Raw genomic sequence first — 24,657 nt, forward strand, 5'->3', positions numbered from 1 at the left:
ATGAATTCTCTTTCTTGATTCCTATTAAACACTGTTTTTTAACTAGGGATGTATATTCATACCTATTATTATTTTATGACATGTAGAGGAAAATATAGCCTTAATTATATATTCAGAAGACAGTTATAAAGCAAAGTAGGCATATATTAATAATTATGTGAATCCCAGATCCAACAATAAATTAGCTACATGGATTTTTTTAAGTTGAGTACCCATTCTGATTTGGGGGCTCCTCTTTGTAAAATGGGGACTATGTCTCTATGGGCTTATTGAAAGAATTATGAAAGGTAATAATCATGAGGCATCTTTTTCAGGACCTGTTACAGATACAAATGGGCTTTCATAGGACATAAAAACTTGTTAAGATGCCATCGTCTCAGTTCTTGCTCAGGAGAAGTACCTTTTTAATGAATGCTCCATTTAATTGAGACCTCACATATTTTTAAGACGTAGTGAACATATGTTTCTCCTTCTTTAGACCCTAAGCAAAAACTAATTTTAAAAGGAAAAAAGGAAAAAAAGCTACAACTTCTTCATTTCTCCCCTAATATTTATTGATAAGGTTTTTGGTAATGCATTTGATACATAACAACAACAAAATTAATTTGATTGGATGCCTACTGTTCCACATTTGACAGGTTAGAATGGAAAAAATATCTTCTTTATGAAATAAGATGTCAGTATGGTACTTTATTTGTCAAAGTTAAACAAAATTCAATTTAGAACAAATAAACAGGTGTGTGTCAAAAGAAAGATGCCGGAGAGGAAGCTTAACTGTATTTTCTGAAATCTAGTTGGCAGTTATGTGACACTTGGAAGTGACATCCGATGAAATAGGATTTAGCTTGGGGAGCTATGTAATAGAATCAGGTGTGCACATCTGTCTAATTCATGTCACATGGCTGGTGTCTTTTTCTCCATCTCTGTTTCCATTCTTTTTCATGCATTTTAAGTACAGAGTCAGGAAACAACTTTCTCATTACCCTTCCCAGTGGAATTTAACCTTTTCAAGAAGGGACATCTTTTCTGTTTTGCCCATAGTACATAATGGTATATAATAATCATGTATAATAACTTAGCAATAGTTTAAAATAAGTATCCAATTAAGTCATGCTTTTTGTAGCATACATATTATATATTGTTTTCACAAGTTGAGTTTATGTGTTTTAGGTAAAAATGTGAACAATTTATATCCACTTCCTTATTAGTGCTTTTATACCCAAAGTCATCTTTGTAAAAATGCCATTTTTACTTCTTAAATTGAAATAGTTTAATTAAAATAGAATGGGAGAAAGAGAGAGTTGAGTATATGATTTGAGAAAAAAAGATAAGAGTAGAGAGAATTAATATGTTTGGTCCTCAGATACAAGGTTTATTATCCTACGGCGACCTGAAAGCTATTGACATGCAGTGTGAGACCAGAAAATATAACTTTATGGTATCTCCTTTGGAGCTCAAATTCAATCAATTATATCTCACTGAATCCTTTTTTTTTTTTTTTATGAGATGAAAATCCTACCTATTTCATTTCACTTGATAATTCCTGTGAGTTTCCTTCTTTCTAGTTATTTGGGGATTGAGAAGATTAATTAAAATGCTTTTATTAAAAAAATGTTACTAATGTCATTACTCTTTTTGAGTGAAGAGTGATAACTCTGACCACTCTGATGTCTAGGAGCTTAATTTAAGCGTTCCAATTTCATGCACCCATTACGCTCTTAAGTTATATAACTTTAATTAAATATAAATTGCTATTTTTATACTTGGCAATTGCCTAGTCTGGTTATCACTAAAAACCAGACAACTCATTTTTTGTATTCATTCAAATATAATTAGAAGTTTTCCTTAAAATACTCTACCAGAGCCATACTTGATATTACATATTTTATGGTCTTACATGGTTTAAAAACAAGCAAAACAAAACAAATAGAAAACAAAATGATGCATGTGGCATTTTATCAGTTGGGAAGAGGTTGGTTTGCAAATAGTAAGAAACCCAAATTAACATTAGCTTCAACGAGTTAAAATTGTATTTGCTATCTTACAAAAAGAAGTCCAGAGATGTGTAGCCCCAAGAGGTCATAGAAGAGTTTCATGAAGGGCTGTTTCCTGGGCTCCTTTAAGTTTTTTCTTACAGTTTTCAGAAGAGGACTTGTACCTTAAAGTCAGCAGGACCGAGGAAAGATAAGGAAGAACGTGGTTTTTCTTTTTTCAGTGACCTTTCCTAAGAGGTACACAGACTGCTGTGCTTTCATCAGATTGAACAGCACCTACTCACATGACCAAGCCTGGCTTTCTGGTTATTCATGGTTCTTTTTATATGTTCAGTGGCTAGTACCTATTAGATACCTAATTTCCAAGCTCTGTGTCAGTCTAACCCTTGGAATTACTGCCATTGATTCAAGTAGTAATTACTCATTTTATTTACCAGGTTTGTTTTTGCAGTCTATCATTTCTATTGATTATTTTCTTAAAGACAAAAGTGCAATGGAATTTCCTAAAAATTAAAAAAGAGAAAGCTTGCCTGCCCCACTTTTGTCATTACATCTGAGCAAGTTGTCAGTAGCTCTTATAATAATAGATTCCATTTATTGCTGGTATAGTCACTTGAAATTTTTGCCTGGTATCTATTTTATCAAGCAAGATTCAGAAGCATTTGTGTGTATGAGTGTGACATGCTATTGTCACTTCTGTTTGATATTAGAAAGATTTATTTTTCCAAGTGTCCTATTATAAACATAGCCTAAAACTAAGCATAAATCTTGGAAAAAAAAAACAGAACAAGTTCAACTGTAATGCCATTTCACAGTTAAATTATATGAAATGTCATTATTACAGTCATTAGTTAAATTAGTCAATTTTGTTAGGAAATTTGGATGTATGCAAAGTTTAAATATGTCTCCAAACCAGTGCTAATTAATTTCATTTGGGAAATTTCCAATGCATAAATACCTCAGAATAAAATTGAACATCTAAACTTTATAATATTTTATCTAAAGAAAAGCATCCTAGTTTCAAAGTGCCATGTATTAAAAGACACTCGAATGCAATAAAATTCAGATAAATATCTCAATTTAAAATGAACATATTTTATTATTATAATAGTCCCAGTGGGGGACTTATCTGTGAGGGATATGTTCCGAGACCCCCAGTGGGATGCCTGAAGCTATGGGTAGTACCAGACCCTATTTCTTATTTCTGTATTTTTTCTGATATATACATCCCTATGTAAAGTTTAATTTATAAGTTAGGCACAGTAAGAAATTAACAACAACAATAATACAATACAATAATTATAACAAGATACTGTAACAAAAGTTATGTGAATGTGGTCTCTCTTTTTCTCTCGAAATATCTTACGGTGCCATCCTCACTCTCCTTGTGATGACGTGAGATTATGAAATAGCTACCTGATGAAATGAGGCGAATGATATAGGCATTGTGAGGTAGCGTTAGGCTGCTATGGACCGTCTGATGATTCATCAGAAGGAAGATTGTCTTTCAACCACAGATGACCATGGATGACTGATACTATGGAAAGCAAACTCGCGGATAAGGGAGGACTACTGTACTTGGGCTGTAGGGATTACAATTATTTTGTGAGCCATTGCCTGTGAACAGTAAGTTATCTGATTTATTCTGATTGCTAAGTATGTTTACCCAGGGAATAGCCAAACTATTGACTGTGAAATATTCCTCATAATATAATCTTAATTTTAAGTTGTCTTAGTGCATGACTCTGTGTAAACTGCATCCTGTTTCACCCACATTCTTGTGTGTAAACATCAGCTTACTCACTGTCCCATATATTCTTCAAAAGTATATGTTTTTCTGCTGATGTGCTTCATTAATACCAACTTTGGGGGCACCTGGGTGGCTCAGTCTGTTAAGTATCCGATTTAGGCTCGGGTCATGATCTCGCTGTTCCTGGGTTCAAGCCCCACATTGGGCTTTGTGCTGACAGCTCAGAGGCTGGAGTCTGGAGTCTGCTTTGATTCTGTGTACTCCCTTTCTCTCTGCCCCTCTCTCACTCACACTTTCTCTCTCTCTCTCTCTCTCAAAAATAAATAAACTTAAAAAAAATACCAACTATTTCAACTATTTTGAAAGACCTCTGTTAGAACCTGAGGCAAAAGAAAGCTTTGCTTGAAGATCTATATGTTTCTATAATTATGTATAGAGGGCAATCTTATTACAAAGAGCCACTGACTATTTGCTTAGATGTACTGCTAGAGGTAGGACAGGCATGCTTTTTCTTTTTAATTTTTAGAAAATCCCATTTCTAATTCCTTTTTCTAATGAAAAAAAGTAGAAATGATAGATTAGATTTTTATTGAAAAATAATGTAATCCCCATAGTTTGATTTCTTATTTTCTATATTCTTTGCATAGTTCATGTATGTGAATGAGGGGACATGGAGGCCTAATAAAGTCTTCTTCAGAAAATATTCTGAAGAAATGTGTTGCAGTTAGTACATATGAAATGCAAAATGTGATATCTTAACTTCAGCATTATTTGTATTTGGGGCCAAATAATTCTTTGATTTGGGGGGCTGTCTTGTGTTAACATGTTTACATATTTAGTGGCATCCCTGGCCTCTACCCACTAGATACCAGTAGAATCCACCCAGACATGACGGTATAAATGTCTATTGCCCGGTGTTCCCTGGGGGACAGGCCAGATGGGGGGATATGACAAAAGTCATCCCTGGTTGAGAAACACTGTGCTAAATAAATGTTCCCCTTCTGTCTCTGTCAATGTTTGGAGTCAGCTAGGGATTTGTATGCCTATTTACATTTAATGTTTGCATTTAACTCTGTCCAATCCACTGTTATCATGGGTCTGATTGGTTTTCATTTATCAAGTGTCTAGATTATTGTGATTCTTTAAAAATGGGATTTTAGACAAAGACAGGGTTGTTAGGGAGATTGGCATAAAGCTAGACAAAACTTTCACAGGGGAAAGAATATTTTACATGCTCAGTGGTAATTCCTAAACCATATGGTCAAAACAAGATTAAAAATAGCCGAGGGGCACCTGGTTGGCTCAGTTGGTTAAGCGTCCGACTTTAGCTCAGGTCATGATTTCACAGTCCATGGGTTTGAGCCCCGCGTTGGGCTTTGTGCTGACAGCTCAGAGCCTGGAGCCTGCTTTGGATTCTGCGTGTGTGTGTGTGTCTCTCTCTGCACCCCCCCTCCCCACTTGCACTGTCTCTCTCTCTCTCTCTCTCTCTCTCTCAAAAATAAACAAACATTAAAAAAATTGTTTTAAAGACTAGCCAATAAGATTTAAAGGAGGTCATTTTGTTGTTTTGTGGGTTTTTGTTTGTTTGTTTTTGTTAAATAAAGTGTTTTTCTAAAATTTAATTGTTAGAGTGAACATTACTTTATAGATCCAGATGTGCTTGCTTTCTTTGACTAAAACAATATTTATTTTCTGTTTCCCCAGTTTGTATTCTTCTTCCCTCAGTGCTTAATTTCATTGTTTTTCTGAAAGATAAATCACTGGGGAAGAAATATGAGAAGTAAAATATTTTCTTCTATTAGAAAATACTATAGCGGTTCCTGGGGGGAGGGGGAGGCTCCGTCGGTTAAGCCTCAACTTCAGCTCAAGACATGATCTCACGGATCATGGGTTTGAGCCCTGCGTTGGGCTCTGTGCTGATAGCTTAGAGTCTGGAGCCTGCTTCAGATTCTGTGTCTCCCTCTCTCTCTGCCCCTCCCCTACTCTAGCTCTGTCTCTCAAAAATAAATAAACAATAAAATTTTTTAAAATTAAAAAAAGAAAATAACATATCCACCTACACCCATACATGTGTAAAAGTGACCCAACCACTTATCATTCAGAGATCAGTAACTTTTTTTTCAATTTCTTTCTCAAAAGACTTTAACTTTACATTAATGTATAGCATGAACTATTTCCTTGATTGTAAAGCACCTTCATGTAATATGAATAAATTTATTTCTCATTAGATTCTGGCTTGGTGGTATATTAAAATGTGTTTTTATTTTTAATATACAGGGCATCCAGAATATTTTGTTGACATCAGTGTGTAAACAAACCACGTCATCAATTTTAAACAATTCTGGAAAAGCCTTTGGTATAAATGTTTTATGACAATACAGATCCTTCTTTATTATCAGATTGCTGGGCTTCAACTATAGCATCCTTCTTAGTAGTTGTGTGACCTTTGGTGTGTGTTGCTTAACTTTTTCTTGTCTGAAGTTCATGTTCTGTAAAATGGGGCTAGTAATAATAGCTTACCTCGTAAGATTATTGTTGAAAATAAATGTGAATTTTATGTCAAGTGCTTGACACACTGTAAGTGTCGAATAAGTTTAGTTATTATTATTACCATAAATATTACTATGTGAAGCGTTTCTATTCCTCTGTCATCTCTTCAGTAAATAAAAAACAGGTTTGGTAAATGTGGAAAACAGCAGTAATAGAAGCTTGGTTGTTACAGTGCTACAACTAACCCAAATTCATCCTGAACCACCAAAACTGTCAGATTCCTTTTCAGAGCATTGATGCAAGTTAGTGTTTTACCAAATCTGGAGGGTGCTCGAACAAAAGGCGACCTAAGCTAGTATGCAGGCACTTCGAATTAAAATATTTTTCGCTTTCCTCTTCTTTTCTTCTAGAAAGAATGTGGGATTTATTATCAGAGAAACTGTGTTCCAGATCCTGGCTTTGCCTCTTCTTAATCATAAAACCTAGAGTTAGTTGGTAAATTTTCTGAACCTCTTTTCTTCCTGTGCAACATGGAGATCATAACATTTTTTACTGTTGGCTAAGTGCTGCCTATTACACACCTCTGCCAGTGTCCCTTTGACTCTGAACCTTCACCTGTCCACTCCTGAGCTGGACCAGTGTTGGTCCTCCATGCACTAGCAGAGTAGTTTCCCACACCATTTATTTTATTTATCTCCCTCAGTAGATTGTTCATCCACAGGCGAGTGGATCTCTGTCTTGTTCACATTCACAGCATGTACACTATGGCATAGTTGATTCTTAGTTAAAATCTTTAGCCACGAGAAATCAGTCACAATAGCCACCTCACGCCATTGGACTCACTCCTCTGCTACCTTTATTCAGATAAGGTAGGGAATGATACTTCACAGATTCATTATACGTATTCCTGGACATTTGCCGGCTGTAGCACCCCACGGGACTATGTTCCTCCAAAGAATAGAGCAGGCTGGACAGGGTTGTCTAGGTGTGGTGATCATGATATGTGTCATTTTCTCCTCTGTACGTTTTTTGAATTGGGAAATGATTGGAATTTAATACATCAGTGTTGGGGAGGCTGAATTCATCAGATTGCAAGGTTTATGGCCTTTAGGCACATTGTGCCTCGTCCCCTCATGTTAATTCTGTCTGGCCTAACAGCATATTCGCCCTTCAGAAATGTAATTATGTGGAGACTAATTAATGGGCTGTTGCAGTTATTTAGGTGACAGTGAAGATACAGAGGGCTTTAACAGAGCCATGAAGATAAACCTTGAGAGACAGAGTAAAGAGTTAGAAAATAAGAGTTTGTGGGTTTTGGAGACTTTATAAAACATGGAATTGTGAGTATGAGTAAAAAGTCAAGAATGATAACCAGGTTTCTGATTTTGTAAATGCAGTGAATGACAGTGCTGATTGCCAAGGTGATATTTTTCTTCTTTTATTTATTTCATGTGTTTATCTTTTTAGTTATTCTTTTTCTTAATGTTTATTTTTGAGAGAGAGAGACAGAGACAGAGACAGAGAGACAAAGTGTGAATGGGAAAGGGGCAGAGAGAGAGAGGGAGACACAGAATCCAAAGCAGACTCCAGGCTCTGAGCTATCGACACAGAACCAGACGTGGGGCTCTAACTCATGAATTGTGAGTTCATGACCTGAGCTGAAGTCGACGCTTAACCAACTGAGCCACCCAGGCACCCATCTTTTTATGATTGTTGAGCAGGAGATGCTGTTCTCAAGTTTTGGATGTGTTGATTTTGAAATTCCAGTGAGCAGTAAGATGTAGTTCAGTAAGCTGTCAAAAATAAATCTGGATGTCAGGAGACCAATCACTACTTCAGAATTGAGAACAGTCAGTATATACATGAGCTACACGTAAGCATGATGTCATGTGGAGACAGTATTTATAAAGAAAAGAGAAGAAAGACAAAGTCTTTTAAAGTACCAGTCGTTCAAAGTAATGTAGGAATGTTCTTCAAGAGACACTTTTCTTTATTCTCTGTAGGATGGTACCAGGTCAAGAGAACTAGGGGAGCCTGGTCTCCAGGAAACAGGGGAAATAGCTTCAGGAAGGAAGAGGAGTTTCACAGTCACAAATACTACAGTTGTGTGGGCAATTCATATAAGCACACTATTTGGAGGGGATTGGGGGTTGATAATTAGAACCTAAACTGGATTTAGGGTTAAATGGTATTTGAGTCATTCGACATTTACACACTATAGACCATTCTGAAAGGAGGAGGAGGAGGAGAACAATAAGAGGTAGAGGAGGATGCAGGAATGACTAAAGGTTGTAGGAGTTTTTATTCCTCTCTGCTAAGAGACACAAACTTTTCTTTTTTTTTTTTTTTTTGTAATTTTAAAGCAAAGGAAACTGTAGTGGACCAAAATATTGGAGATTTTAAATAAAGAGGGGCTCTTGGAAGCATTTTGATTCCTAACGAAGGTAGAAAAAATAGAATTGAATATCTGAAAGTCATTTCTCCTCTGGTGCCATCAGCCTTGTGTCAGAGGTGTAGGACCTTGTTATCTGAGTCTCAAAGGAAAGTGATAACGGTAATTAAGGTTGTAGATAAGTTTCTGAAATGAGATTATGTATATGAGCTTAATTAACTGGAAATCCAGCATTTTGTCAATAAAATTATAGTTAGAAAGAAAATTATTCCTTTTTTGAAAAGCATGTGAATGTTCTTTCTCTTTAACAGTTTTATCCTTTTTATTTATTTATTTATTTTAAAGAGAATCAGGTCTTTACAAAGAGTATTTCATCCCTTTGTTAAAATTATTATTTATTTTAATTGAAGTGTAGTTGATGTACCATGTTATATTAGTTTTAGGTATATACCTACTTTTAAAGACCGTTGAACAGGGGTGCCTGGGTGGCTCAGTTGGTTAAGAGTCTGACTGTTGATTTAGACTCAGGTCATGATCTCACTGTTATGAGATCAAGCCCCTCGTCCTGCTCAGCATTGAGCATGGAGCCTGCTTAAGATTCTCTCCCTCCTTCTCCCTCTGCCCCTCCCCTACTTGTACTTGCTCTCTCTCTCTCTCTCTCTCTCTCTCAAAAATAAATAAATAAATAAATAAATAAATAAATAAATAAAAAAAAGCATTTGAACATTGTCTCAAACTCTTGGATACTTCAGGAAGCTTTGTTTCTAGCAACTGAAAAGTATACTCAACTGCAAAGCATATCAATTTCCTGATCAAATTAATTGTTGCTCAGTGACCCCTGGTGGCTCAAGTCGGTTGAGTGTTGACTTCAGCTCAGGTCATGATCTTATGGTTGGTGGGTTCAAGCCCCGTGTAGGGCTTTGTGCTGGCAGCTCAGAGCCTGGAGCCTGCTTCGCATTCTGTCTCCCTGTCTCTCTGTCCCTCCCCTGCTCACACACTCTCTCTCCCTCTGTCTCAAAAATAAACATTGAAAAAATTAATAGTTGCTCAAACCTTTTTATTTATTTTATTTTTTTTTTAATTTTTTTTTCAACGTTTATTTATTTTTGGGACAGAGAGAGACAGAGCATGAACGGGGGAGGGGCAGAGAGAGAGGGAGACACAGCATCGGAAACAGGCTCCAGGCTCCGAGCCATCAGCCCAGAGCCTGACGCGGGGCTCGAACTCACGGACCGCGAGATCGTGACCTGGCTGAAGTCGGACGCTTAACCGACTGCGCCACCCAGGCGCCCCTATTTATTTTTATTTTTAATATACTTTATTGTCACATTGGCTTCCATACAACACCCAGTGCTCATCCCAACAAGTGCCCTCCTCAGTGCCCTTCACCCACTTTCTCCTCTCCCCCACCCCCCTATCAACCCTCAGTTTGTTCTCTGTATTTAAGAGTCTCCCTCCCTCGCTGTTTATAACTTTTATCCCCCCCTTCCCCTCTCCTATGAAGTCTTCTGTTAAGTTTCTCAAGGTCGACATATGAGTGAAAACATATGGTATCTGTCTCTGACTGACTTATTTCACTTAGCATAATACCCTCCATTTCCATCCACATTGCTGCACATGGCCCGATTTCATTTCTTTATTGTTGCCAAGTAGTATTCCATTGTATATATAAACCACATCTTCTTTAACCATTTATCAGTTGATGGGCACTTAGGCTCTTTCCATAATTTGGCTGTTGTTAAAAGTGCTGCTATAGACATTGGGGTACATGTGCCTCTGTGCATCAGCACTCCTGTATTCCCTGGGTAAATTCCTAGCAGTGCTATTGCTGGGTCCTAGGGTAGTTCTATTTTTAATTTTTTGAGGAACCTCCACACTGTTTTCCAGAGTAGCTGCACCAGTTTGCATTCCCACCAGCAGTGCAAGAGGGTTCCCATTTCTCCACATCCTCTCCAGCATCTATAGTCTCCTGGTTTTCAAACCTTTTTATAGAAATGTGCATTTATGGGGGCTCCTGCGTAGCTCAGTCGGTTGAGCGTCCAACTTCGGCTCAGGTCATGATCTCACAGCTCGTGAGTTCGAGCCCTGCGTCGGGCTCTGTGCTGACAGCTCAGAGCCTGCAGCCTGCTTTGGATTCTGTGTCTTCCTCTCTCTCTGCCCCTAACCCACTCGCATTCTGTCTCTGTCTCTCTCAAAAATAAAAAAAAAAAAAAATAAAAAAGAAATAAAAGAAATGTGCATTTATGTATCTATGTACGTGATGTTAATGTGCTTTGGAATGGTTTGATCTATTCAGATGACTTTTAAACAAATATTAGAAATAGTAAGGTTAATCTTTGCTAATGATACAGGTGAGCAGACTTTAAGTTTGAAATGATCTTCTTCAGATATTTTTTCAGTGATTCCCATTACATAGTAAGCTGAACGTTTTAAAAATATTCTACAAAATGATGTGTTTTTATCGGTAGCCTTCTCATTTTGCAAAGGCCTTAGCAGCTGCAAGAGGTCTCTGCAGTTTGTGGTTGATAACAGCAGTACTCGGGCCCGATAAAGGTGCCGAATGTCTGTAAGATACTCGCTGATTACATGAGAATAAGGCATAGGCCAAGAAGCTTCTGAGAGAGCTTTTTGTACTTAGTCCAGTTCCCTGACATTGTATTTTAATTTTTTAAAACTGTTTATTCATTTTGACAGAAAGAGAGAGAGAGAGAGAGAGAGAGAGAGAGAGAGATCCCAAGTGGAGAAGGAGCAGAGGGAGAGGGAGACACAGAATCTGATGCAGGCTCCAGGCTCTGAGCTGTCAGCACAGAGCCCGACGCAGGGCTTGAACCCATGAACCACGAGATCATGACCTGAGCTGATGTCAGACACTCAACCGACTGAGCCACCCAGACACCCCCTGACACTGTATTTTTATAGATATGATTATAATTGATTCTCATTTAGGTCATGAGGGTGGAGTCTGGAATGACATATAATCCATGTGGCCACTGCCTTAGAAGCTTCCACAGGAGACCCGTGGGGTTTAGGGGTCTGTAGACAAAAGCATGTCGTGTCTCACAACAGCGAAGTGAAATTTTCCCAGTGTTCTGAAATTCAGACTTGTTTAACCAAATCCAGAAAATAAGGAAATAACAATGTGGGTAACCTTCAGTCTTTTTCTCTGTTCCTGTATAGTATCTGATTAAATTCTCTCTTTTTCCTGTTGACCCATATTACCTTTTATTTCTCAGGCAGTCACGGACCAATATTTCCCCAGTAATATGGCTAGTCAGAGAGGCATCTCATGTTCTTTGTGTGTGTGTGTGTGTGTGTGTGTGTGTGTGTGTGTGTGTGTGTGTGTTGCCTTAGACAAGTTTCCTTTCTGAAGTGATGAAAAATTGTGCACGCTCCAAGAAGAAATCCAGGTGGTGGGTCATTCCAATGGGAGAGGAAAACTGCTGGAAAGGGAAAAGTTCACTGGGAGTAAAGGGCTTTTTGAAAATACTTCTTAATACTTTCTAATGCAACATAAATGTAGCTATACCTCTCCAGTGTTTTCTCTCCTGAGGAATCATTTCCTTCTACTTAGAATTTATTTTTATACTACCAGGTCAGCATTTGTATAGCCCCTCTAACCATTTTTATTTTTGAAATATAAAATACAGATTTGTGGTTTTATGTATAGTAATGCAGTCCTCCAAATTTCTATTTTCCTCCTGCAGAGGGTTACTTCTACAGGAGAACAGCAGGTTTGCGGAAGCATTGCATTATTACAAATTGGCAATCGGAAGCAGGCCTACGCTGGCTTGTAAGTAACATTCAAGTTGTTTTGAAACACCTCTTTCTTTCCTTCTTTATCCATGAAAATTATCTTGATGAGTTACAGCCTCAGAGAGAAAAAAACATGCTATTTCCATTTCTGAATATTTACCAGTTGGATTATAAGCCTCTCACAAATAGATCTCTCTCAATTGAATCATGTTTGATATCCATTTATCATTTTTAATGTATTAAGATGAATACAACTTTTAGTCCTCTAGCGTTTAAGCTCAAAATATTTTGAGCTCTATGAGGGCAATGACTATTCATAGTTTCTTCACTGACACCTGCACTCATTATTGCATTATTTTTACGTATATGTTTGTTCCATAAGTATTTATCTTGGTTTTCTTATAAAATCAGAAATAATCCATAGAAACTGGGTGGCAGTAAGGATAACTTTATTGTAGTCACAGAGTGCATCATCTTCTCACGTTTGTATTTCCCTTTTTTTTCCCTCAGCTGCATATTTAAACACCGGTATTATTCTAATGAACCAAGGAAAGACAGAAGAAGCCCGACGCACGTTCCTAAAGTGCTCCGAGATCCCTGATGAAAATCTAAAGGACCCTCATGCACATAAGAGCTCAGTTACCAGCTGTCTGTACAACCTGGGAAAACTCTATCATGAACAGGGACATTATGAGGTCAGGCCAAAACCTCTGCCTTTTTCCTTCCCCCTTGTGCTTGACCTAGTCTCCATGTTTTCTAGCGTAAGATCTCATTGCAGGGACACTATGATCATTTAAGAAGTTAATATGAGTTTTTATTAAAAGAATTGTGGAATTCAGTTGGAAAAGAATGTCTGCTACACAACACTTAAGATTTCTTTACTGTGAATTTCTCGGAGCAATTGTGACTCCTCTAGAAAGAGAAATAACATAGTTTCTTAAGCTTATTTGCCTGTCTTCTCTTTGATTTTATGCTCCAAGACACATTGTTATTGTTATCTCCGCTGTTTGATGTTAAAAAAAAAAAATACATTGCTTGTGCTCTGAGTATTAAGGAAGGGATTTGATGTTAATCCTACCCACTTATTTCTTTTTATAATAGGACTAAGATGAAAATTAATTTTATATTTTTAATTGGGATGAGAGGAAAAGCAATGGAGACAGGACATTATACAGGAAGCTGGGAGGTGTGTGTACCCTTAATTTTCCATGAAGCATGCCTGTCTGGGTTTCTTCTCTCACATTTACTATCACTCCTCCTTCCCTTTCGCTCTCTCAAATCCATACTCTTATACCATGTATTAGGACTGCAGTATAAAGATGAAGATACAACTTTTTAAATAAATGCATTTTATAAACTCAGTGGATCTCAGTAGCCAGAAGATTTGTTAGTCACTATGTTGTTTAGATCCTACCTGGTTGCTTGACTTGAAGTAACTACAGATTTTAGATGATTATGGGTAATTTCCAAATGTGAATTTTACTATTTTTAACTGAATAATCTACGTGAACTGGAGAACCTACCTTAAGATGATAGAGCATTGATAACATTGACTTCTCATTAAATTACATTTTTATATGGCCTATCTCTACTAACTGGGTTGAATATTTTCATTCATGGAATTAAGGTAGTTATGCTACCAAAAGACAGCTCAATCATTTTCCTCTAATGAAACTTTTAGAAATAGCAGCGGAAGGTTTTGATTTTGGAGGATGTTATTATTTTATTTGTAGTGCATATCACTGTACTTTGTCTCTTTTTTGTTTCCTAAATTAGGATGCCCTTAGTGTATACAAGGAAGCGATTCAGAAAATGCCAAGGCAGTTTGCCCCACAGAGCTTGTACAACATGATGGGTAAGTAAAATGTTAATATTGTAACTGATATTTCAGGGACCTGTGGAGAAATTAGAATTTGTGCTTCTATTAAACAGAAGTCTAGTAAATTAGATTATTACTCCTTACACACAAAAAACTTATTCACAGCCGTGTGATACATTCAAATTTTCGCAAAACACCCTTCTTCTTCTTCTTCTTCTTTCATTTTTCTTTTTCTTTTTAAGTAAAGTCTACCCCCAATGTGGGGCTCGAACTCATGACCTAGAGATCAAGAGTCGCATGCTCTTATTGACTGAGCCAGCCAGACATCCCGACAAAGCACACTTACTCTAACAAGAGCAAATAAATACATTAACATAGTGATTCTTAACAAATTGGCCAGATACTATAGTTGTTGCAAGAGACTCACAAACCCATTGGATGTGAGTGTTAGCTAGACTCTAGAGATTGAAATGGTGAATAAAGATTTATATTTTAATGATTTATCAAATTCATGATAATTTTTGATCATGTTACTTTCTTAATCAGAAAATTCCTACAAATAAACATGGTATGGAAGAGAGAGTAATGGTTTTAATGCTTATAAAAAATGAGAATAACTGAACCAACTTTATAGTTTTCACTGATAAGGTTTTGGATCAAAATGGGTTTTTTTCAGAGTATTATTTTAGAGTAAAGTACAAGAGGTCAAGCACTAGAATTTCTAATAAAATAATCTAGCTATCATCTGTGATTGATCTGTGACTGCCTTAAATTGTTACCATACCTATTTGATAGTAGACACAACTGAAAACTACGTATTCAGTATGTGTTTCTTGGAAAAAAAATCCCTACAGTTTAAGATACTCTGCCGATTAACTTTGCTATTTCCAGATAAAGGAGGGAAGAAAAAAAAGGTTACTTTTTTCTTTAAATTGCATATTTTTCTCCAAAGCACAAATCATAAACTCAGATTTTCCTTTCTCATTAAACTTGGTTAAATTGTTTAATATTTCTAGGCATATAAAATAAACGAGACATAATCTTTAGGATTATTTTATGCTTCTGTAGTCTTTGATTTGAGAAATTTGATACTGGCTGTATGGCTTGAGCACACACAACAAATCCCAAACCTTCCCAAACTAGAAAATATATAGCTAGCAAAGACACTCACTTCTTCTAATTTCTAAATGAGAAAAAAAAAATTAGAAATAGTTTAGAGATAGAATGAGGCACAGGTCAGTAAATAGAAAAATAGTAATTTGGAAGGGGTCAATGTTTTCATCCCATGTCTCTGGAGATCCCACCCCAAGTTGGCCTGTGCAGCAGTGGAGAGATTTCATGATTAGGTGAAAAAGGACACGGGGATATTTTTAGTTGTGGTTTCTTTTTCTCTTTGGTATAATTACTGAAAGCTAAAAATCTAGCTTCATTAAATGTACTTTGGGTACATTTAGTACATTAAAACAGTGCCTTTTACTACCCAGCATGTTATCACCAATCTGTCTACCTAGCACATGTATCTAACCTGTATATGTGTCCATAAAGGGTGTGCCTTAGTATGTATAGATTTGTCAGTTGAATTAACTTTTCTGTATTAATGCTGGATGGTTATTCATGTCAAAATCAATATTAAAAGGATTGTTTTCTCTAGCTTTCTCAAGAAGGCACGGTGGTTTTAGTTCATGATTTTATTTTTTTATTTAAAAAATTTTTTTTAATGTTTATTCATTTTGAGGGAGGAGAGGCAAAGAGTGGGAAAGAGAGAGAGAGAGAGTGGGGGGGGGGGTCAGAGACAGAGGGAGAGAGAGAGAATTCCAAGCAGGCTCCACACTGTCTGCACAGAGCCTGATGTGGGGCTCGAACTCGCGAACTGCAAGATCATGACCCGAGCTGAAACCAAGAGTGAGACGCTTCACTGACTGAACCACCCAGGTCCCCCTTAGTTTATGATTTTATTTTTAACACTAATGCTCGGGAACCCTTGTTCCCATTTTTCCTGAGTTTTCACATATGATGTCTTTCTTTAAATGAGGAAAGGACTCAGCTCCTTGGCAACAGACTGCATATGGCATCTTTATTGCTAATAGGAAGTGTGGTATTCACTATAGTGATTTCAGAAAATTCATTCAATTATTTTATGCAAATAAATTTGATTGAAAAGTCAGCTGCTACCTTGGATCTGTCTCTCATATGGTTACACAGATGCTGAGCACACACAGGCAGCAAACGATAAGTGTGTCCCTGGGGTTATTGCTTGGTCCTTTGTCTTATTTTTCATTATAGAAAGAGGTCATTTTGCTCAAACTCTGAGAAGGCTTTGTGATGGGAGAATCCCAATATGATTTAACATTCCATATTTCTTCCATAATTATGGTGGCTGCCTTCTGTGTAATTTTAGGTGTGGGTCTTTCAGCTGAGCGGGTTTTGTAGTTTCAATTGTTCATGAAACTATAATTTTCTCAGGGTGAGTTCACCTCCTAATCAAATGGGTGAAATCCTCCGAGTATTTGCTTTAACTCCTAATACATTTTGATTAGCCTCCATTTGACAAGAGAAAAAATGGCCCAGGAGATAAGCTGCCCTATCAGTTCATCAGTTTCATTAGTCTGTCAGCATGTGCTGATTATCCTATCAAGTTTATCAACAGCCTTGAATGTGTTTTCTAATTCACACATTTACATATTATTAGTGCCCTTTAGGGATCAGTGATGGATTATAATGTCTGGCCACATTTAGCCTGTAAGTATTCATTTTTTCTCAGGGCTCATTCATTGACACTCTCACAACCACTACCCCCAAGCACTTGTGTTTATACATACAAACATTATCTTTTTTTCCATCTTATTTTGACATTTATTTGGAGGTTAAAGTAAAGGAGTATGTAAAAACAAATACAACCATACTTGAATGTTATTTTTAGTTTAATAACTCAATCCATTGCAGTTGATTTTTGAAACAACAAAACTCTAATTCTTTTCATTTTCCCCTTGCTTTGAACATTTTATGAGAAATTTCTATTCTGTACGCTACATGCCAATAGTTTACTTATCCTGAAAACTGAGCATATTCTTCCCTCTTGTGTATTAACAGAAAATAAGTTAGATTAATTTGCTTCTCCACTTAATTTGTTCTGTATTTTATCCTGACTGTTAATTTATTTTTTGCAACAGTTCATAAGGTAACTTAAAAAAAACTATTTAAAATATACTTTCATTATTCTCTTGGATTTCATAGGACCAAGATGATTGAATAACAAACTGTTGAGTAACAAGCTGTCCAAAATTATGTGAATAGCCAACATCCAATGATATAAAGCAGATACTAAATATTAGTTGATAAATAAGTAAACTTTCACCCAGCTGGCTTTTGTAATTAGCAAGGTGTTTGAATATATGAAATCTAAAGAGACCGTATCACAAAATAACTGTTAAAACTGCTCCTGGCCAGTTGTATGATTCTATTTCTGTGGGCCTCAATTTCCTCTTGAGAGGAAGTATGACTATAGTCATATGTATAGTATTCATAGTATGAAGTCACATAACCCCCACTCAAACTATGGCTTTGACACTTACTAACTGACTTTGAGCAAAATACCTACTTGAATCTTGTTTTCCCATCAATAAGATGTCTGTAATAGTAGCATCAGTTTGAGGATTGACTGAGATCATGAAGGTAAAGCCTATTGGACCAAATGCCTAGCCTAGCAAATGTTTCATAATATTACCTTCTATTGTAATCACTGTCCTCTCTGAGGGACTGTAAGCTCCAATAGTCTTTGGTTGTATTCTGTCAGTTCTTTTGTTTTAATTCATTGTAGTAGGATTTTTCTTACAAATAATAAGATTTTGTCCTATTTAGTTCTGTCCTGTCTACAATTTCTGTTTTTTCTCTTGAAGGCAACCACACTCAGAATCCTTCTTTTATCATTAACTGTGTTAACCAAAAGAGAAACAGCATACTAAGTTACTGCCCAATTAACTTAATTCTGTTAATAGAGTACACCCTGTAAATTAAAATTGTCATATTTAGGTTAGATTTTCTTCTCCCTTTCCTGTCATATCATATTTTCCCCCTAGACTTAGTCACAATTTTTCTTTATTCTGACATCTATTGTAGGCCTTTACTGAATCTCAATTTCTCCCCAAATATAGTTGTATTTTAGGATCATAGAATGTTAGAGATGGAAGATGCCTATCTTAAAAATCCCTCCTAATATATAATCTCTTTTATTTTGCAAAGTAGAAATTAATACCCAAAGAGTTGAGTTGGTCTTTTCAGGATTACAGTTTGTGTTAGAACCAGAAAGATAGTTTCCTGATTTAGATTCAAATCCTTTGTCTATGTAGCCTTTGTCTGTTACTGGAACTGGTACGTTCTACATTATGTCAAGATAGCTTTTATTTACCTATTTAAAAACCAGCAAAATATCTGTAGATATAGATGTAGATATAGATGTGTGTATCTCATTCCTTGTCCAAAGATATATTGAAAACTTCTTTATTTTACTAAAAGTTATAAAACACCTGCAAAAATGAAATGTGCAGGATATTAAAAAACTTTAATGTAGGATAATTTTTAACACCTTCAATTTTTCCCTTTTTCCTCTATAATTGTTTGTTTCCTTTATTATGTATCCTGAAGGGTGGCTTTTGAATATTTCTAAGAGATTATGGAAAACTATATTAGGCTGTAACTTTCAATTACTTTTATCAGTTTGAGCCCTTCTAATCCCAAAGATCATTTTAAGCCTATTTACTATTTAAAATAAAATCACTCGGCTTTCTCCATGCAAAGTAATTGTTGGGTTAATTATTTAAGCAATTTCAGCCATTTCATGTTGGTAATATATCTTGAGAACAAAAGGGCATAATGTGTTGCCTGGAGTAAGAGGGAATCTGGAGTTACTGCCTTGTCATTGCAGTGTATAATCACTGTGTTTAGAATAACTTCTGTGTGCCAAAAAAATTTTTTTTTTTTAAGTCACAAGTGCTAGGTAGGGGGTACAAAGGTGGTGGTGGTAGTATGAAATGAAAATAGCCCCTATGATTCCTGCTTTCATGGAACTTTCTAGGTGATTTCATAGTTAGCCTGGAGCTCTTCAGTACTTTTCCTTAATATGTAAATGTCTATAAATAAGATGGAAAATTGTATTACTCTAGCCTCAAAAATATTTTGTCTATAACTGTGTCAGCTGTGCTGTGTTGTCTGGACCAAAGAAATCAAACCAACCAAACAGGAAAAATCCCTTTTTTATTTCTAATGTGACAGTAGTTGTCACAATTTGCATACATATTCGTATTTTCCTGTTCTTTAAAAAAATATGTGTTTACAATGGGTAACATGCCTTTTATGTGAGGCGGAGATTGTATTTTTCTTCCAGGGGGAATTGCATGATAATGATCCGTTGCTGTTTATTGCCTTATTTGCCTTTATTTTGTTCTTACCATCTTGATTCTCTTATTCCTGATAATTTCTAGGTTTTCTTTTTTTTTAGGTTTATTTATTTTTAGAGAGAGAGAATGTGTGGACACAAGTGCTGGAAGGGCAGAGATAGGGAGAGAGAGAATCCTAAGCAGGCTCCAAGCCCTCAGCAGAGAGCCCAAAGTGAGGCTTGATCCTAGGTACCTGAGATCATGACCTGAGCCAAAATCAAGAGTCAGCTGCTTAACCAACTGAGCCACCCAGGTGCCCCATAGGGTTTTATTGTTGTTGTTTGATTTTTTATTTACTTATATTTTTTAACATTTACCTTTGAGAGAGAGAGAAAGAGTCAGAATGCGAGTGGGGAGGGGCAGAGAGAGAGGGAGACACAGAATCTGAAGCAGGCTCCAGGCTCTGAGCTGTCAGCACAGGGCCTGACATGGGGCTTGAACCCGTGGATGGTGAGATCAGGACCTGAGCTGAAGTTGGATGCTCAACTGACTAAGGCACCCAGACGCCCCAAGAATCTTTTCATTTGATTTTCAGTTTTGTTTTTAAAACCTCAGCTCTTGGGGCGCCTGGGTGGCGCAGTCGGTTAAGCGTCCGACTTCAGCCAGGTCACGATCTCGCGGTCCGTGAGTTCGAGCCCCGCGTCGGGCTCTGGGCTGATGGCTCGGAGCCTGGAGCCTGTTTCCGATTCTGTGTCTCCCTCTCTCTCTGCCCCTCCCCCGTTCATGCTCTGTCTCTCTCTGTCCCAAAAATAAATAATAAACGTTGAAAAAAAAAATTAAAAAAAAAAAAAAAACCTCAGCTCTTTAATTATGAGAGATTTCCTCAAATTCATTGAGCTAGTCGGAGAGAATGGAGAAAGAAACAATGAATAGGAAACACAATGAATTTATTAGAGTAATTTTTGGAGTAAAAAGCTTGTCCTAATTTTGGAATTGTATTTTTAAGAAAGACTTGTGGGGCTGCCTGGGTGGCTCAGTTAAGTGTCTCACTCACTCTTGGTTTCAGCTCGGGTCACGATATCACAGTTTGTGGGTTCCAGCCCCACATCGGGCTCTGTGCTGACAGTGCAGAGCCTGTCTGGGATTCTCTCTCTCTCTTTCTTTCTCTCTGCCCTTCCTCTGCTCATGCTGTCTCTCACTCTCTCTCTCTCAAAATAAATAAATAAACTTAAAAAAAAAAAGAAGCTTGTGGAATAAAAGAGTCAAGGGTCATAAATGGCTACCAGTGGTCTTTAGATTCCTTACTCTTATTTAGGTAAAAACTGACACACGAGATATCAATTACACCTCCTGAAAACAAAATGCAAAAATTCTTTCTTGTAAATTTATCCTGACTCTTCTTGAAGTCATGTACATGATATGCTGAAATCAGTTAGTAAAATGGCTCTAAGTAGTCTGTTTTTCTTTCAGCCTTCTGTATGGCTGGGGTCTTTTTGGCCGAATCATTTATTTTTGCTGGATTTTTCTAGCGTGTGTGTGTGTGTGTACACCTCACCTTCTTTTAGAATACATTTAGAATCAAGATATTCAGAATACATTTTTGACATGATCGTTCACATGCTTAATGTTCTCTTCTATGACTGGCTGTTCTTAAGTGGATTGCTCAAGGCATTTAGCATGCCGACTGTGAAAGAGATGGTTTTCAACTGTGTGAGATTTGAACTTCACATCCTTCAAGTGTGGAAGCATTAACACTCTGGTAGTGTTAAGCTTTTTATACCATCTGCTTCCTCTGTTTTGAGTTCTGGTGATTTTCCAATGATTGCTTCCCCTGCACTCTTGAAAATTAGTGAGTCAGCCCTACAAATATGGGTATGACCATGTAATTGGATTAACCATTGATCTATGTACCTCCAAAAAGATTATTGAGTTCTAATTTTTAAGATAAATTATTTATTGCATTTTGATTTTTTTTCAAAAAGAACAAGACCAGGAGACCATGTTAGGTGTATAGTCTACCAATCCGGAAAAGTGAAATGTAAATTTGAGGGATTTTCAAAGTTCGCTTTGTAAGATATGGAGCCAACAAGATAAGGAAATCAAGAAATTTTGGCTGTATATCAAAAAAGAGTAAATATATAAATTGATGTAGAAAATCTATAAAATTTTTTTCCTCTAGGTTCATTTTACATTATAAAACTGCAGTGCTTTAATTTTCTTCTTTTTTACCGTTCACTCTTGGTACAAATTCCACTTTATGTACTATAGTTACAGACATTCATTTGCCAGGCGTTAGTCTATACACTACAGAGGCCAGCATCTAGTTCAGCTGCATTAAATAGGTAATATATTTTGTTTAAAGTTTCAATTAAACCCTGGACCAGAAGATATATGGTCCCTATGGGAAGTTTGAATACTTTCATGCCAATAGTAGGGTTGCTAAGAATCATGCTTGGTCTAGATGTCACTTGCTTTCCTGGAAATACGATATGAGACAGTTGATTATATTTCATTGCTATTAAAACCACATGAGCCCACCTGTTACATTAATTCATACTTTTGCCAGTTTAGTGGTAAAGGAAAAGATTGAAGTACAAAAAGTTTATTTTTGAATTGAGTTATAAGGAAATGAATATACTCAAATTAATACCTAATTATATCCTTGTTCTCTGATTTCCAGAGTTTCACTCTTTCTGCTTGAAAAAAATCATGTTTTACCCTTTTATTGGGCAATATTCAGGAAGTGAATCTTTTACTCAGTAGTAAATATGGATTGGATTATTCTTGAAAAAATTGAGGTAATGTTATGTGATACTGTGAAATTAACAAGATTTCAAAATTTGCCTTCTTAACAGATGTCAATTTTGGTAACATTGAGATGAAATGAATATAATCATGAGTAAGAAGAAAATATTGTTCTAATGGACAAAACTTCAAAAATCAATGTCAAGGAAACTATACATTGCATACATTTAGAATAGTTCAGTAATATAGATAAAGGTAAAAATTAAACACATTACTTGGGGTGCTTGACTGGCTCAGTCATAAGAGTGCATGACCGCATGTCAGGGTCATGAATTTGAGCCCCACATTGGGTGTAGAGATTCCTTAAGAAAGAAATAAACAGGGTGCCCAAGTGTCTCAGTTGGTTGAGCATCTGACTCTTGGTTTTGTCTCATTCAGGTCCTGATCCCAGGGTCATGGGATCGAGCCAGGGTCAGCGTTGGGGTCTGCTAGGGATTCTCTCTCTCTCTGTCTCTCTCTCTCCCCCTCCCTCTGCCCTTCACCCCACCCCCCCGCCAACACACGCTCTGTTACTCTCTCTCCAAAATAAATAAAATTAAAAAAAAAACAAAGAATACGTTACTAATTGTATATATTTTGCTGTGTATGTATTTGTATCTGTTTTTCCTAATAAGTAGGGAAAGAGTTTTCTACATAAAAATCTCATTTAACTTCCAAAATGAGCTGTTTTTTTGGTTTTAATTTTATCTACACCGATAGAAGCTATTGTAATACTCAAACTGAATAAGGGATTAAAAAAGAACATGCAAAGTTTTCTTCCAGAATGCAAGTCATTTTTGCCAAAATGTTAATTATGGGCATGGAGTGTTTGAACTGTTGTAGAATCTTATTTTCAAGTATTCATTAAAAACAGGATTAATTTTTAAATACCTGGTCTGTCTTAGCAAGTAATAGTCATATAAGAATTATAGTATAAATTAAATTATTCATTACATGTTATAGAAACATATTACATGATCCAGGAATACATATTAAATATATCCCCAAGAAGATATGTATAAAACTGAAAATTCTTTCATTATACTTTCTGACATCTTCCTGCAATATTCAAGTCTTATTTCTTCGAATACCATTATTTTCATTAATTCTTTACAGGTTAGTATAACATTTATTCTTTTTTCTTTTCTCTGGTGTAAAGTTTGGTTTTTAAAACCCAATTTAGTACTTATTTGCATATTTCTGGTGTTCCCTAATTATTTCAGTTATATTAAGCCATTTTATTTACTTCATTGTAATTCTCTTGAGGACAGTATTTACGTTGGGGGAGAGAATCATCACCTCGTCCCACATACACGTGAACATACACACAGTCTCAATTTCTGTTTTTTTTGGAAAATTCTGAGCATTTAAAAGGGCTGGCTCCAATATTTATTGATTAATTATTTTTAGTGATTTATTTCCTTGAAAACATAAAAGGAATTGATTAGCCTGAACAACTCCAGGATACTAGTTGCATGTAGAGAAATATTGACACAGGTTCCTGGCTTTTTTCCAAGTTAAATTTTGATGGCACATCAGATGTTTCCTGTATATAACCTTACACTAGAAATTAGGAGCCTTTTGAATTTGCTCTGAGGTTTAAACTCTTTCTTGATGATTAGTTTTTTACTTAATGAGATACATATTCAGTTTTTTTTCCCCTGCATTTCTTCCTTTTGTTTTAAAACTACCCTTTCAGGCTTACGGGTTTCTTCTTAAGTTTGATGCTATAGGACTTGGTGGAACATTAACATAGTGAACATTTTCATAACCCTCCTTAATTTAAGACTTGTATTTCATTTTACTTCTAAACCCTCCACACCAAGGAAACTTTTTAACAGCAAGAATTGTTAAAAAGTCTGTTGTGAGATACAAAATAGCTTCTAATTTCTGTAATCATTTTACTTTTTTTTTTTTTAATTTTTTTTTTCAACGTTTTTTTTTTTTTTTTTTTTTTTTTATTTTTGGGACAGAGAGAGACAGAGCCTGAACGGGGGAGGGGCAGAGAGAGAGGGAGACACAGCATCGGAAACAGGCTCCAGGCTCCGAGCCATCAGCCCAGAGCCTGACGCGGGGCTCGAACTCCCGGACCGCGAGATCGTGACCTGGCTGAAGTCGGACGCTTAACCGACTGCGCCACCCAGGCGCCCCTCATTTTACTTTTTTTTATCTTTTCCTGCTCTGTATAGTAGCTACTGAGCATTTCCAATCAGAACTAATGTATCTAGGTCAACTAGACTGTGTTATTTTACAAGGATAAGATCGGGCTGAGGAAAAGATTAGGATGGAAATATAAGAGATTC

The 24,657-nt window shown here is 36.4% G+C and overlaps 1 protein-coding gene across 1 annotated transcript in view; it reads left to right on the forward strand.

Annotated features, from left to right (window-relative positions):
* The window catches only part of TMTC2 (transmembrane O-mannosyltransferase targeting cadherins 2), a 403,012-nt gene that overhangs the window by 241,847 nt on the left and 136,508 nt on the right, over window positions 1–24,657 (forward strand). The window contains exons 5-7 of the mRNA XM_030323323.1: window positions 12,331–12,416; window positions 12,890–13,074; window positions 14,156–14,234. Of these exons, the coding sequence (XP_030179183.1) occupies window positions 12,331–12,416; window positions 12,890–13,074; window positions 14,156–14,234 (350 nt within the window). The remainder of the gene's footprint in view (window positions 1–12,330; window positions 12,417–12,889; window positions 13,075–14,155; window positions 14,235–24,657) is intronic.

Source organism: Lynx canadensis, chromosome B4 (genome assembly GCF_007474595.2).
Source record: "Lynx canadensis isolate LIC74 chromosome B4, mLynCan4.pri.v2, whole genome shotgun sequence".
Taxonomy (NCBI): domain Eukaryota; kingdom Metazoa; phylum Chordata; class Mammalia; order Carnivora; family Felidae; genus Lynx; species Lynx canadensis.